Raw genomic sequence first — 14,579 nt, 5'->3', positions numbered from 1 at the left:
TCAGCCTCCACCTGCTGTACGTGGGCTACTATTAGAAACACCAATCCACCATCACCTTACTTCCACCAGACCTACTGTACACATACAAAAACCATCATCCACCAGAAAACGGATCATTTTTTCAGCTTTTCATACAAGAGCTATTTCTTCTTCAGTCTTCACTATTTTACAATGCCAATTCTGTTACTACTCCCAAAAAAGGATAATTTTTGGCACTCTGGGATAAAGCCACGGTGTTTTCCCAAGCCTTCTTGTGCATACTAACACTGGCAGGCATCTAACGACAGCCAGGGATAGTTTAGGCTGCTTAATGTGAATAAACCTAAAAAATAGGTGAGCTAGTATAGTTACCATGGGTTACCGCATGTCGACATAACTGAGCCTTAAAAACACTTTAAAACTACTTGAACACACTCCTAACAGTGTTAGACAGGGGATTAGCTGTTAGGCAGTGTTTTAAATGTGTTTAGAGGCTTCTTTCATTGGCAGTTCGAGCCAAGCTGAACTCACAATTTTCAAAAAGTTTGGTGAGTCTGGCAAACCGAACTTTTCAAAAGGTTGCTCAACTCTAGTCAGGACATTTAGAAGGATCTATAAGAGATGTAAATAACAGAGTAGAATAGAGATACCAAGATCTAGCATAATATATAATTTTCACATACAGTATTAATTTGCCCTCGGAAACCAGTCTATATCATTTAATTTATAAGATTTAACAACTAATTTATGTAACAAATCCAGGGTAGTTGTCAATAAAGGGGTTATCCAGGGAACAAAAATGATCCACTATCGACAAGGTATTGGATAATGTCTGACCTCTAAAACGGGGCCTATCTCCTACTTTGGAGCTCTCCTCCCCCAACTCTCCCCTTCACCCTTCTAAGATAAACTGATCTTGGGAGTAATGGACCACTCTGCCAATCATTGACTGAGTTGTGACATCTCTGCGGCTGTTGCTTGACAAAGTGGGCCATCTCTCCTGAGACCAGTTTGTCTCGGAAGGTGGGGGTCAGGATCGTAGGAGATCCACCCCATTCTGGAGATTGTGGGGAGTCCTAGCAGTCAGACCACCATGATCAGACACTTATCTCCTAAGGATAATACTCATGGATCCCATAATGGAGCCCCTAAGGTTTATACCCCCGGATAACCCCTTTAACTGATTGTTTTTTTTTTTTTTTATCTTATCTCCTTATATCTACATGTAAATGAAAATGTATGTTAAATATCCATTGATGGCCATTAATGAATCATTCCAGCATACAACATGGGCAACTGAGTGTTTTTCCAGCATAAATGCTGTTATGTCTGGTACTGCTGCTCAGTTAGTATGTCCCTGGTGATCAATTTGTCTAGCCATAAACAGGTTAAAAATACTCTTAAGTGCTTAAAGGATTTTTCTACCCTTGAAAATGATGACATATCACTGGTATTGCAACACAGCCTTGCACAAGTGAACAGTGATCCTTCATTGCACATGACCTAGAAATGTACAATGTATAAAAAAAAATAATAATGGAAGTGGCTCCAGAGCTTACCTATAACCTCTCAGGGTCAAATATAGAATGTGTACTTTCTGGAGCCACAAATGTTTTTTCAGTACTTTTTTTGTATATTCATTTAATGTATAGTAAGTTAAATACATACATACATTTACAAAATATTACTGTTAACACAGTGCTGACCACAAGCACAAGAAGAAATGACAGACAATGTTTACAGTGTCTGAATGTGGGTGAATATGAATGTGGGAAAGCTTTGTTCCAGTGGTACAGAATTGGCGATGTCTGGAATTTGTTCCTCTAATTTTTGTCAGTTGAAAGGGGAAGTAATTTAAGCTTGATTTGCTCTCTCTCTCTCTCATATTTGGCACTAATATTAAAAATAATAATGTATGTTGTTTTCTTTGTTATCATAAAGTGTCATTTAAAACACTGATGCATATAAAAACAGTTTTAGGGTATTGTGTCAAGTCCAATCCAAAAATAATCCCAGAATGTAGCATGTAAACATGTAATTTAATATGCCAATATTTTTTTTTTTTTATATGCCAATATTTTTTACAGTAAACAAACACAGCTGGCCATGCACATAAAATATAGTTGGTCAAACCTGCCAAATGTACTGTCCCCCAATGACAGATGTCAGAAGAAGAGGGATTGGCCATGCTGGATTCCAAAATGCCTACTCCATTATTTCTGCAGGAGATGAGCTGCCACCAGAGGTTTCTGGCAATTATGTATTTTCCTACTAAAAATGTATGCTGTGTATGCCTGTGACCCTTCCGAGATTGACAGCCACTAAGCTTTCAGCTTCTTTCATGCTTCACACTGAAATCTGGTGCAAACCCAGTTTGCCCCCCCCCTCCCCCCAAGCCCTGGGGATACAACTGTAACCTACAGGTTGCCCATTGAGTTAATAAAAAAAATCAAGATACAATTTAAATGGGCAGGTATGACAGTTGTAGAGACATGTATAAAGTTTTGATCGATAGGGATTCAGACCAGGACCAATAGCTAGAACTAGCTGGGAGAATATCACTTAAAGCGAGAAAAAACGTACATTATAAGTCTATGGGATTGTCCAGGTCAGCCTCACTTTTCTCCTTGCTTGGTTCTAACAAATGGACAGATTCTGAATATTCTGACCTATCAAAACTTTCAAAATGTCTCTAGGACATGTCAAAAGGTTTTTAAAGCGACAAGTACCCAAGGAAATACAATTCTGATTTATTTTTTTTATCAGGTATGCCCCTAAGGGCAAGGGCAAGATATCTGATAGATAGAAAGGCAGATAGATAAAACATAAAAACAGAAGTAAATTGACAAATATAAAGAAATTAAAATACATAGCTGAAAAAATGCTGGTAAAATCCTCATTACTATATGGCTGGATTTTGCATGTTAAAAAATAGTGATAAAGTATGAAATATGTATAATTATCTCAATGTAAAATGATCATGTTATATGGGGCATATCCGCAACAAATTCATTTGCATTGTGACAAAGTGAAGGATTTGGGTTTCTTTGAATGCAAGGAGCACCCTTTTCTTTTTATATCTATGCATGCTTGTAACCCAAAGATATATAGGAAACAGAATTAATTTTCAATAAACGTGCCTATTAACTGACATGAAAACATATCAGTCTAAGTATAAGAACCATTAAAGGGGTACTCCGCTGCCCTGCCTTCCGGAGCTCCGCTCGTAGCGTCCGGAAGTTTATTACTCCGAACGCTGTGTGCGGGCTTCCGTGTTCAAGGCCGCCTCCTCGTGATGTCACGCCCGCCCCCTCATGATGTTATGCCTGCCCCCTCAATGAAAGTCTATGGGAAAGGGGCGTGACAATGGTCACGCCCCCTTCCCATCGACTTTCGTTGAGGGGGCGGGCATGACGTCACGAGGGGACGGCCTCAAACACGGAAGCCCGCACACAGCGTTCGGAGTAATAAACTTCCGGACGCTGTGAGCGGAGCTCCGGAAGGCAGGGCAGCGGAGTTCCCCTTTAACTATTTATTCATCTTGTCCCATCATTTGTACATTATAAAACATTTACAGGAAAAAACATTTGTAACAAACACAGAAACACAGATAAAAATGTAGAAGCTAAATAAAGATGTAAACAGGATACATTGGGATGGAGCCCTGTCCATATGTGCTTACAAACCCTAAGGAGAAAGCAACATTTACAAGGAGGTAAAGAAGTATTTAAATGTTGCTTTTCTCAAGGGTTCGCAATATTACAAAAGTAGTTAGATTAAGTGTCCAATATTCTAAAGGGCAAACTAGCCCCCTAGCCTGTTGTATAAAGCTAATCTATATATCAGTTTAAGAACACACCTTAGACAGTTCTGTAAGTGCATGAACGACAACAAAAACAATTAGAGCATTAGAATAAAAAAAGATCAGTTAGCGCATACATGTACAGTATAACAACAAAATGATACAGAAATAAAACATTCATAGTGTCTCTAAAATTTGAAAGACGACTCATTTGTTTAGTTTTATTTGGAGTTGGGAAGGAATACTTCCTCTGGTATGGGGCTATTGTCATCTTCCTCATGAGGTTTGTTTTTTCTTTCTCTGGATCAACACATTTTGTTATAGGATGGATCTTATCACCAATGTAACATAACTTGCTTTGATGACTTATTTTTACATAGCAATATAATCAGTATACATATTATTATATCTGTTTTGATTTTCTGTCAATAATACATATTTCATGTTTTGCCAAAACAATGGTTTTGCTTTGGGATTTTTGGGCCATTCCAAGATGGAACTCTTACAGATTTTCTTCCTGAGTCGTAGGTACTGGGAATTTTGCAGAACAGGCTGTAACAGTACAAGGACGATTACATCCATATTCTCATCCATCAGTTTTTGCATGGCCAAGTAAAAAGCTGTCCGGAACTTTCCTTTTCGTACATATTGTTTCGTGAGAACAAATAAAGTCTTTCTGCTTTGGTTAATACTTTGTGCAATGTTGTCAATGACAGCTTTCCCTGGCTCCCAGTCCCTTTCTTCTAGGCAGAGAAGTATGCTCTTGTTTCCTTGGTCCTCAATCTGGTGACATAATTCATTATAAACCCAGTCAGTAACGGCTGGATCTGTCTCATCATATGTAATGAAAGCATCATACACACTTCCTGAAGTACAGACTCTATAACATTTGAGCCTTGCCCTGCACCAGTGGTATATATACCATACATCCCAATAAAACAAATGTTTCATTATTGGCATTATGGTTAATGGTACAATTACGAGTGCTGTCATAAGAAACAGAAGCAATGCAAGCGTGTCCACGTTACAGGCACTATAGTCAAAATTTATAATTGGCTTCTTCCTCCAGTTATTAGGCGTGGCACAAGTAACATCAGTGGCCAGCCGTGGAATAGTTACATTGTTTTTCATGATCCACTGGACAAGGTCAATAATATCACAAGTACAATCCAATGGGTTTCCTTTCAGTTTTAAAACCTCCAGATAGTTGTCACTCCCAGTCATAAATATTGAATTATTAATGGACTGAATAAGATTGTAACTTAAATCAAGATGAGTAAGACTCACAGCTTTGAAAAGAAAGTGTTCTGCTAAAGTTTGGATTGAGTTGTGACTTATTATCAGTGTTTGTAAGGATTTTGTATAATGGCTCAAATTTCCAATAATCATTCGTAGGTTATTGTTACTCAAGTCAAGAACCTTTAGATTCTTAAAGTAGCTCAAATTCTTCCAAGGAAAATACTCTAAGTTATTATGTGTTAAATACAGCTCAGTAAGGCTTATAGGAAGATTAAGAAGTGCTTCTTCAGACATTATATGGATCCTGTTGCTTGAGATATCAAGTAATGACAGATTGGTAAAATTCCTAAAAAGATTTATGTAGCGTCCGTCTCCTTTTGTCCATAAAATATCCAAGCGATTTCCTGCAAACCTCAATTCTTTCAAAGAACTGCTTTTAATCTCTGACACTGTTAGAGTAGAGATCTCATTCCAGCTTAGGTTTAGAATGGCAAGCTTGTGAAGATTTTCAATGAAGTCCAGATGATGAGTTACACCTTCGACAATAAAATAGTGTCTGTTATAACTTACGTCCAAGACTTCCAACTGTTTTAGTTCTTGAAAAGCACTGTAGTAGGCAAAATCTAGTTTATTGAATGACAAATCTAAATATGCAAGGTTTGAAAAATGTGAAAATTCTGACCCATTTAAAGCCTGACCAATTCCATTGGAAGATAAGTTTAAACAAGCAATATCTGAAAATGAACTAAATTCTTCTGGGTCAATGAAAAAGATGCTGTTCAAGCTTAAATCTAATGTTTTGCCATATTTACTACACTGAGGTTTAACAAGTTGATTAAATGGAGTAATGATTGCTGGAGAGTACTTACTATCATACCATAAAAATAGAGGATCTTGTGTCTGTATTTGTTTGGATTGACTATTGGTAAATTCCACAAGGGATTTGCTTTTGTTATTACTTTCAGAAAAAGGAGATATTCTATTTTCCGATAAATAAAGAATGGATAGACTTGGAAAGTGCTTAAATACTTCAAAATTAACAGTCCTAACAAAATTTATCCCAAGGTCTAGGATAGTCAATCTCTGTAATTTTAGGAGTGGGGCCAAGTTCTGAGCAGTAATTTCTTTAAATACATAGCCTCTGATATGCAGCTCTCTAAGTGATATTAGGTGTGAAAAATTCTCTGAAAGGTTAATATTTTTCGGATAAGATCTTAAATTGTAATTAAAGGATAAGTCTAGCACCTCTAAGGAAGGTAAGTACAGAAGAAACTGTCCAGTTGACATTTCAGTAACTAAGAAATTCAATGCAAGATTTAGAACTCTTAATCGAGTTGTGTTCTGAAACCATGTTTCTGGGATGCGGCTCAGAGATGTGCTGCCTAAATGAAGGACACTCAGGTTTACCAAGTTTTGAAAAGCAAACTCATCTATTTCAATAGAGGATTTTCCAGTGCATGGTTCACATGGGTATGCGGCATTATAACATCGTGGGCAGTTCCCGCTCAGAAAAAGAAGTTCTAAGTTAATTAGATTTTTAAAGTCATCTCTGTAAATGACTTTTATCCTATTATTGCTTAAATAAAGTTCTTTCAGGGATGGAGGTAAGTACTGTGGCACAGTAGTTATGTTGGTAAATGACAGATTAAGCACAATCATTTCTTTCAGGTCCGAAAAGGTTCCATTTTCAATGTCCAATGAAGAAGTGCATTTATTGCCATAATAACAGTTATGTCCTAAAAGCAGTATCCTCAGATTTCTAACCCTAGAGAAACTTGTCCTGTTGATTGAGAAAATGTTGTTATGCTGAAAACTCAACATTGTTATACTGTCTGGCAATCCAGGAGGAATTTCACATAAATAATTATAGTCTATTATTAACTGCTCCAGTTTTGTCACATTCGAAAATGTCCCATTGATGATCTTAAGACCTCTTTTGCAATGATCTGGGTTGACTAGTTTAGAATTTGGATAGTGATTTGAGCTTAAGTCTATTTTTGTAAGATTTTGCCAATCTTTAAATGATGATTTATCTATGACGTCTATGAGGTTTTCTTTTAATAACAGTTCCACAGAATTTGATTTATAGTCACTAGGAACTGGAACTGTTTTCAGGCTTCGAGCACTGCAGTCAAAAACAACGGTGTTGTTCTGTTCTATAATAGCGCATGGAATGGTCTTGTTGGTTGACAAAGTGCTGGAAAATCCAAAAAAAAAAGAAATTTTTACTAGTATGAAGAACACGTGTCTCAGAGGGCTTGACATTTTAACCTGAAAAAAAGAACAGTATATATTAAGCTGAGGTAGTAGTCAGGCTTAACAATGTTTTGACTAGCTACAAATGGTAAGCTTAATCCCTTAAGGACCAAGCCCATTTTGGTCTTAAAGGGGTACTCTGGTGAAAAACAATTTTTCAAGTAAACTGGTGCCAGAAAGTTAAACAGATTTGTAAATGACTTCTATTAAAAAATCTTAATTCTTCCAGGACTTATCAGCTGTATGATCCACAGGAAGTTGAGTTGTTCTTTTCAGTCTGACCACAGTGTTCTCTGCTGACACCTCTGTCCATGTCAGGAACTGTTCGAAGAAGGAGAGCTTTGCTATGGGGGATTTGTTAATACTCTGGTGAGTTCCTGACATGGACAGAGGTGTCAGCAGAGAGCACTGTGGTCACACCGAAAAGAACATCTCAACTTCCTCTGCAGCATACAGCAGCTGACAAGTACTGTAAGGATAAAGATTTTTAATAGAAGTAATCTTCAAATCTGTATAACTTTCTGTAACCAGAAATTTTTTTTGCACCGGAGTACCCTTTTAAGTGCCAGGCCAATTGAAATGTTTGGGTTTTCATGTTTTCCTCCTCACCTTCTAAAATCCATAACTCTTGTATATTTCCATCCACAGACCCTTATGAGGGCTTGTTTTTTTGTTGTGGCATACATTTTATGGTAAAATGAGTGATCTCATTATGGAGGACAACTGGTCACGCAAAAAACAAGCCCTCATACTAGTCTGTGGATGAAAATATAAAAGAGTTACGATTTTTAGAAGGAGAGGAGGAAAAAAAGAAAATGAAAAAATAAAATTGGCATTTTCATGTTTTCCTCCTCACCTTCTAAAATCCATAACTCTTGTATATTTCCATCCACAGACCCTTATAAGGGCTTTTTTTGTGACCAATTCAACATTGTAATGACATTACTCATTTTACCATAACATTTATGGCAAACCCCAAAAAATACTTATATGGGTGAGCAAATTTAAATGAAGACTGCAATTTAGAAAATTTTGGAGGGTTTTGTTTTCATGCTGTACACTTTATGGTAAAAATGACAGGTTTTCTTTATTTTGTGGGTCAATATGATTAAAAAGTGGGACCACGTCTGCAGCGATGGGACCAGTTAAGTATAAGTCCCCACCCCACCCTCACTCGATGGCTGAGGGAACATTATAACTTCATATCCTTACTATCCCTGGGGGCAGGAAGTCCCCCAGGGATGGGATGGATAAAGATTGTAGCAAATATAACGCATTGTCAAGCGTTATATATGCTAAAATTTGCTGATTGGTTCCCTTTAAGAATTGTTGGTGATGTTTTGTCTAATTTTCAGTTTTACTATACTTTAACCCCTTAAGGACTCAGCCCATTTTGGCCTTAAATGGGCACTGTCATGAAGTACAAAAATTGATATGTTGTAGTACTTAAGTACTACAACATATCTCTAATATACTTTAATAAAAAAAAAAGTGATTTTAAACAACTTTAAAATCACTTTTAAATTCGGCCACTAGGGGTCGCCCTCCTAGTGGCCGAATGCATTCAGCAGTGACATCACCACTGAATTTCGACTCATTTCAGCCTGGCAATGAGTTGAAATTCAGGCACTGCGGTGCTCGCTCCCGCCTGTCAATCAAACAGGCGAGAGCGAGCACGCTGATAGCTGGGGCTGCGCGCATTGGCCAGCAAAACTGGCCTTGCGCGCGGCCCCGCCCGCCCGCCACCATTACCCTGTCCGGAGGCAGCACTTACCCTGGATGGGTAAGTCTGATCTGAGGTCTTATATTTGCCGGTGTGAGGTGGACGCATGGATCTACGGGGCGCAAAAAAACACCTCACACCGGCAGTAATATCGTGCTCGGCAGGCCGGCGTTGCTCCTCTACTCCTCCTCCCTGGATAGCACATGCACAGCTAAACAGGGAGGAGGAGACCCCGAAGCTGCCTGCCGTGCTATTGGCAGATCATCTATGCACGCTCCTGACAGGAGCTCTGCATAGACGATCTGAGGGCGGAAGCAAGCGCCCAGCAAGTGACGTCGTGCCTGCTTCCTGCCCTGCTTGATAGAGCAGATTTAGAAGCACTAAATCTGCTCTATTAAAGCGATTTAAAATGTTTTTAAAGCCAGGTAGGGGGTTAGGGCTAGATTATTAATAGGTAGGGACATATTAGATTATATATAACTTGGTGGGAGCTACACTTTAAGGACTCAGACAATTCCATTTTTAAGTTTTCATTTTTTCCTCCTCGCCTTCTAAAAATCATAACTCTTTTATATTTTCATCCACAGACTAGTATGAGGGCTTGTTTTTTGCACGACCAGTTGTCCTTTGTAATGACATCACTCATTATATCATAAAATGTATGGCACAACCCAAAACACTATTTTTGTGGGGAAATTAAAAAGAAAAACGCATTTTTGCTAATTTTGGAAGGTTTCGTTTTCACGCCGTACAATTTATGGTAAAAATGATGTGTGTTCTTTATTCTGAGGGTCAATACAATTAAAATGATACCCATTATTACATACTTTTCTATTATTGTATTATTGTTGTGCTTAAAAAAAATCACAAACTTTTTAACCAAATTAGTACGTTTATAATCCCTTTATTTTGATAACCTCTAACTTTTTTATTTTTCCGTATAAGCGGCGGTATGGGGGCAAATTTTTTGCGCCATGATCTGTACTTTTTTTGATACCACATTTGCATATAAAAAACTTTTAATACATTTTTTATAATTTTTTTTTTAAATAAAATGTATTAAAAAAGTAGCAATTTTGGACTTTTTTTTTTTTTTTGTTCACGACGTTCACCGTACGGGATCATTAACATTTTATTTTAATAGTTCTGACATTTACGCACGCGGCGATACCAAATATGTCTATAAAATTATAAAAAATGTTACGCTTTTTGGGGGTAAAATAGGAAAAAATTACATTTTACTTTTTTATTGGGGGAGGGAATTTTTCACTTTTTTTTTACTTTTACTTTTACATTTTTTTACATTGTTTTTTACACTTGAATAGTCCCCATAGGGGACTATTCATAGCAATACCATGATTGCTAATACTGATCTGTTCTATGTATAGGACATAGAACAGATCAGTGTTATCGGCGATCTTCTGCTCTGGTCTGCTCGATCTCAGACCAGAGCAGGAGACGCCGGGAGCCGGAAGGTGAGGGGACCTCCGTGCGGCGTTCTGAATTCGATCATTCATTCAAATCGCGCACTGCCGCAGATGCCGGGATCTGTATTGATCCCGGCACCTGAGGGGTTAATGGCGGACGCCCACGAGATTGCGGGCGTCGGCCATTGCCGGCGGGTCCCTGGCTGCGATCAGCAGCCGGGATCAGCCGCGCATGACACGGGCATCGCTCCGATGCCCGCGGTTATGCACAGGACGTAAATGTACGTCCTGATGCGTTAAGTACCACCGCACCAGGACGTACATTTACGTCCTGCGTCCTTAAGGGGTTAAAAGGATCGTGAAAATACAGGTTTTAAGGCTGGTCACTAAGCCTAATAATAAGCTGACACTTCCTGTTCTATAAAGAAAGCTATTAAGCAGTCTTTTTTTTATGATCATAAGTTGTGTAATATCGATGTGTGAATAAACACTAACTGCATTTGAAAAAGACAAAGCTGGTGCCGTGGCTCCTTTCATAACTTTGGATTTTCCTTGCTCCACATGCGCAGTGGCACACACTAGTACTGCTCTTCCTTGCAAATATTGGATTTTTTATAATCATGGGCAGGATTACAGTAACAGTAACACCTATGTATAGATAAGACAAGATCAGGCCATTCACAATATGATCAAAGCTACCCTACCCACCCCACTGCACTGCACAATGACCTCTACACAGGTAACAGAGCATGCCTAGAATACACACTTATACTGAAGTCATTAGGTTAAGCTCCAGTCTATTACATCCTATGCCTACGAAGCTTGCTTTAAAGTATCTCTCTAAATACTTTGCAAAAATCTCAGGCAATATCGCTGTCCCTATAATATTGTACAAAAATAAAATAAAACAAATTACAGTCAGTAAATTGAAAAAAATAACAAATGTGCATGTTTCAGTATCTGGCTCTAGTGAATAATAAAAAAAATAATAATATATACCTACATGTAAGAAGTAGCTCCTTTTTTTGTACAGTTTTTGGTTGCACTGTAGATGTCACAACTAAGGAGACATTATTGTAGACTCATTGTATCATGAATACCCAGCTCCGAAACCTGTATGAACACATAAATATTATTGTCATGGGTTTATTATCCAACTAGATCTTGTCGCATAAAAGTATTGGCACCCCTGATATGGTAAAGAAGCAGAAACTCATAGTATGGCACAAGTAAGCCCTTAGAAGAGCTAATTAACATAATTAGGAAATCACAAATTAAAAAAGCTTTTAAATTATTATAATTTTAAATATTTTTTTTTACTCCATTTTGATAAAAGGAAAAGCAGCTGTATTTGTTGATTGTTCTAATCCTTCTTCCAAAATACAACCAGGAGCCAGGCGGGTAAGTAGACGTCTTTTTACTGTGTACAGTCATCTATATAGATGGTTGTTTACTATATAGGACAGAAGAGGTTAACTAGTGATGCTAAGCATCTATTAGCAAGCAAGCCTTCATAATTGGAATGCCACTTCAGACGTAAATGTACATCATGGTGCGTTAAGTACCAGGACAATGGGATGCACATTTATGTCCAATTAAGTAGTTAAGTGGTTAAAGTCTATGAAAAAGAGTCCATCATTGCACATATTATATAAAAAAAAACTGTAGAACAACTGCTTTTCCAAAGACTTTACTGCAACACATCATTAGTTAGAATAAATACTGCCGTATTTTATATCTATTCTACTACAGTATTTTAGTTCTTTATTTTACACTATGTAAACCCAACCTAAAAATGCACCAGGTTTTTAATCAGCCTGCCCCACTTAAAAATCTGGTGCCTTTGTAGAATGTCAAGTCTAATCAAACAATCATACCCTATTTATTTTTTTTTATATCCCCCCCCCCCTGTGTTAAAATGTGAAAAAATTAAGGCACAGATTTTTAAGGCCAACCTCAAGTTTGAATAAAAGTTAGACAAGCCCGTCATGCCATTTCATTAACCCCTTCTGCCATTTCATCAGCTCCCTGTGGCATTTCAGAGGTTTACAGGATTGTGTTGAATTTTGCAGGACCCACTGTATGTTCTGTTATATGTTATATTACGCTGGGGCTGAGGTCAACATACAAAAGTGATATTTCTCTACCCAGTCCCCTGAAGACTCCTTCTGGAAACCCACTGCTTATTTCTTAGTCTTGCTTCATAGACAAGTGCTCGGAGCAGGACATGCCTGCTTAGCCAATACCTGGCTGGGACAGGACACTACTGTTCTGCTCTAACCTCCCATCCAGAAAGCAGGGAGAAGGGATGAGCAGCTGGGAATCAGAAAGAAGCGCAGTGGTATCTTCAGGAGAACATGGTAGGTACTACTTTTGTATCTTTTTGACCAATATATAGCATAATATAAAAACATTGTTACTAGAGTACTCATATAACCAGTATATGGCCAATTTTATGTTCATTGTAGAAATAAAGAGCGTGAGCGTGTACCAGCATTACACCATTAATGTCACCAGTCACTGGATTACTAGTATGCAGACTGTTGTATGCACAATAATTCTAAGTAATATGTTGGGCACTGGGCCCTATTACATTGAATATAAGACTAACTATTCATTACGGCTTCTGACTACACCATTAAACACCAGGAACGGGTGCTTATTGTACCTCAAATTGTTTAAGGTATATATAAAAACAATATGCTGTAACCATGGGCAGCTGAAGAAATTTTTTTCAGAAGGGGGAGGGCATAACTTTAATGGTGTATTTTGCTCCTTTTAGACTTATCCCCTGTTCCAACTGCTGAAAGCCACAGTGATCTCCAGAACAGGGTCCCATCACTCCCTGTGCACAGAGCGCTCCAAGCTTTGTCTACAGGAGAGCTGGTGGAACAAGAGCACTCCCATAGACAGTACATAGATAAATAGAAGATAGATAGATAGATAGATAGATAGAAGATAGATTGCTAAAAAGGGATCACTGCAGCACTCCATCATAGTGAAATAAGTTTAAAGCGCAACATTTCAGCTGACCAAGCATCTGCGTCAATTTGTACAAGATGAAATAAAGGTTCTCACATTATTTCACAACAATGGAGTGCTGCAGTGATCTCTTTTTACCTACTGCTGGAAGTCTGTCACCCAGGCTATACATCTGCTGCCACCATTGCATCTTTTTTGTTGGATTTGCTGCTTTGCTTTCATATTAGATAGATAGACAGACAGATATGAGTTATGCCAATAGATAGATAGATATGAGGTATGCAGGTGATAGATAGATATTATGAAAAGATGATGGACAGACAGACAGATATATAGATATGAGGTATGCCAATAGATAGATAGATAGATATAAAGTATGCAGATAGATAGATAGATATCAAGTAGGTGAATAGATAGATAGATTGATAGATAGTAGGTAGATCGATATCAGGCAGGTAGATTGATAGATATTAAGTAGGTCGATAGATTTTGGGGGTTGTAATCATGTTGGAATAATGCCCTGCAGCCCAGTCTCCAAGTGGAAGGGATCATGCTCTGCTTCAGTATGTCACAGTACATGTTGGCATTCATCGTTTCCTCAATAATCTGTAGCTCCCCAGTGCCAGCAGCACTCATGCAGCCGCAGACCATGACACTCCCACCACCATGCTTGACTGTAGGCAAGACACACTTGTCTATGTACTTCTCATCTGGTTGTCCCAGATATACATCTATCATAGATACATCTACCATACATGGACCTCTCCGACCCATCCTCAGTCGCCTTATTTCCCCTAGTCCACTCACCTGCCTGGAGATCAACAATGTGAACTATGGCATCATCAGATGCCGGGGATGTAATGGGGTAATAGGCATAGCAGTCTCAGGCAGGAACACGTCAGGGGCTTGGAACAGACATGCGCGTCTACGCAGGGCCTGTATGCTTCCAGAAGCCACTGCTGCTGTTAAAGAGTCTCTGCCCCATCTAACTGGGCTTGGGTACAGATCTAGAGAAAGGATCCTGCGTGGCCAGGGATTCACACTTTAAAAAAAAAATCTTTAAATTGCGCTGGGGCAGGTGGACGTCCCACAAGATGACCTGGCCCACCGGACAAATGTCATGAGCCAGTCCAGCCCTGATAGGTAGACAGAGAGATATAAATATGAAATA

General features: G+C 38.5%; 1 protein-coding gene across 5 annotated transcripts in view; it reads right to left on the bottom strand.

Annotated features, from left to right (window-relative positions):
* Positions 1-3,492: 3,492 nt before the first annotated feature.
* Positions 3,493-14,579, bottom strand: part of LOC130355703 (toll-like receptor 8) — a 36,781-nt gene continuing 25,694 nt past the window's right edge. For 2 of the 5 annotated variants that reach the window (XM_056556179.1, XM_056556178.1), the window contains 2 exons: positions 11,430-11,539; positions 3,493-7,291 (listed from right to left, as the gene is read on the bottom strand). In XM_056556179.1, the coding sequence (XP_056412154.1) occupies positions 4,154-7,285 (3,132 nt within the window). In that variant the 5' untranslated portion in view covers positions 7,286-7,291; positions 11,430-11,539 and the 3' untranslated portion in view covers positions 3,493-4,153. Of the gene's footprint in view, positions 7,292-10,948; positions 11,069-11,429; positions 11,540-14,579 lie in introns of those variants that run through there. The other 3 variants (XM_056556177.1, XR_008888636.1, XM_056556180.1) reach the window with 3 other exon arrangements.

The sequence above is a fragment of the Hyla sarda genome, chromosome 2 (assembly GCF_029499605.1).
Source record: "Hyla sarda isolate aHylSar1 chromosome 2, aHylSar1.hap1, whole genome shotgun sequence".
Classification (NCBI taxonomy): Eukaryota; Metazoa; Chordata; class Amphibia; order Anura; family Hylidae; genus Hyla; species Hyla sarda.
This window is presented reverse-complemented; position numbering and strand designations above follow the sequence as displayed.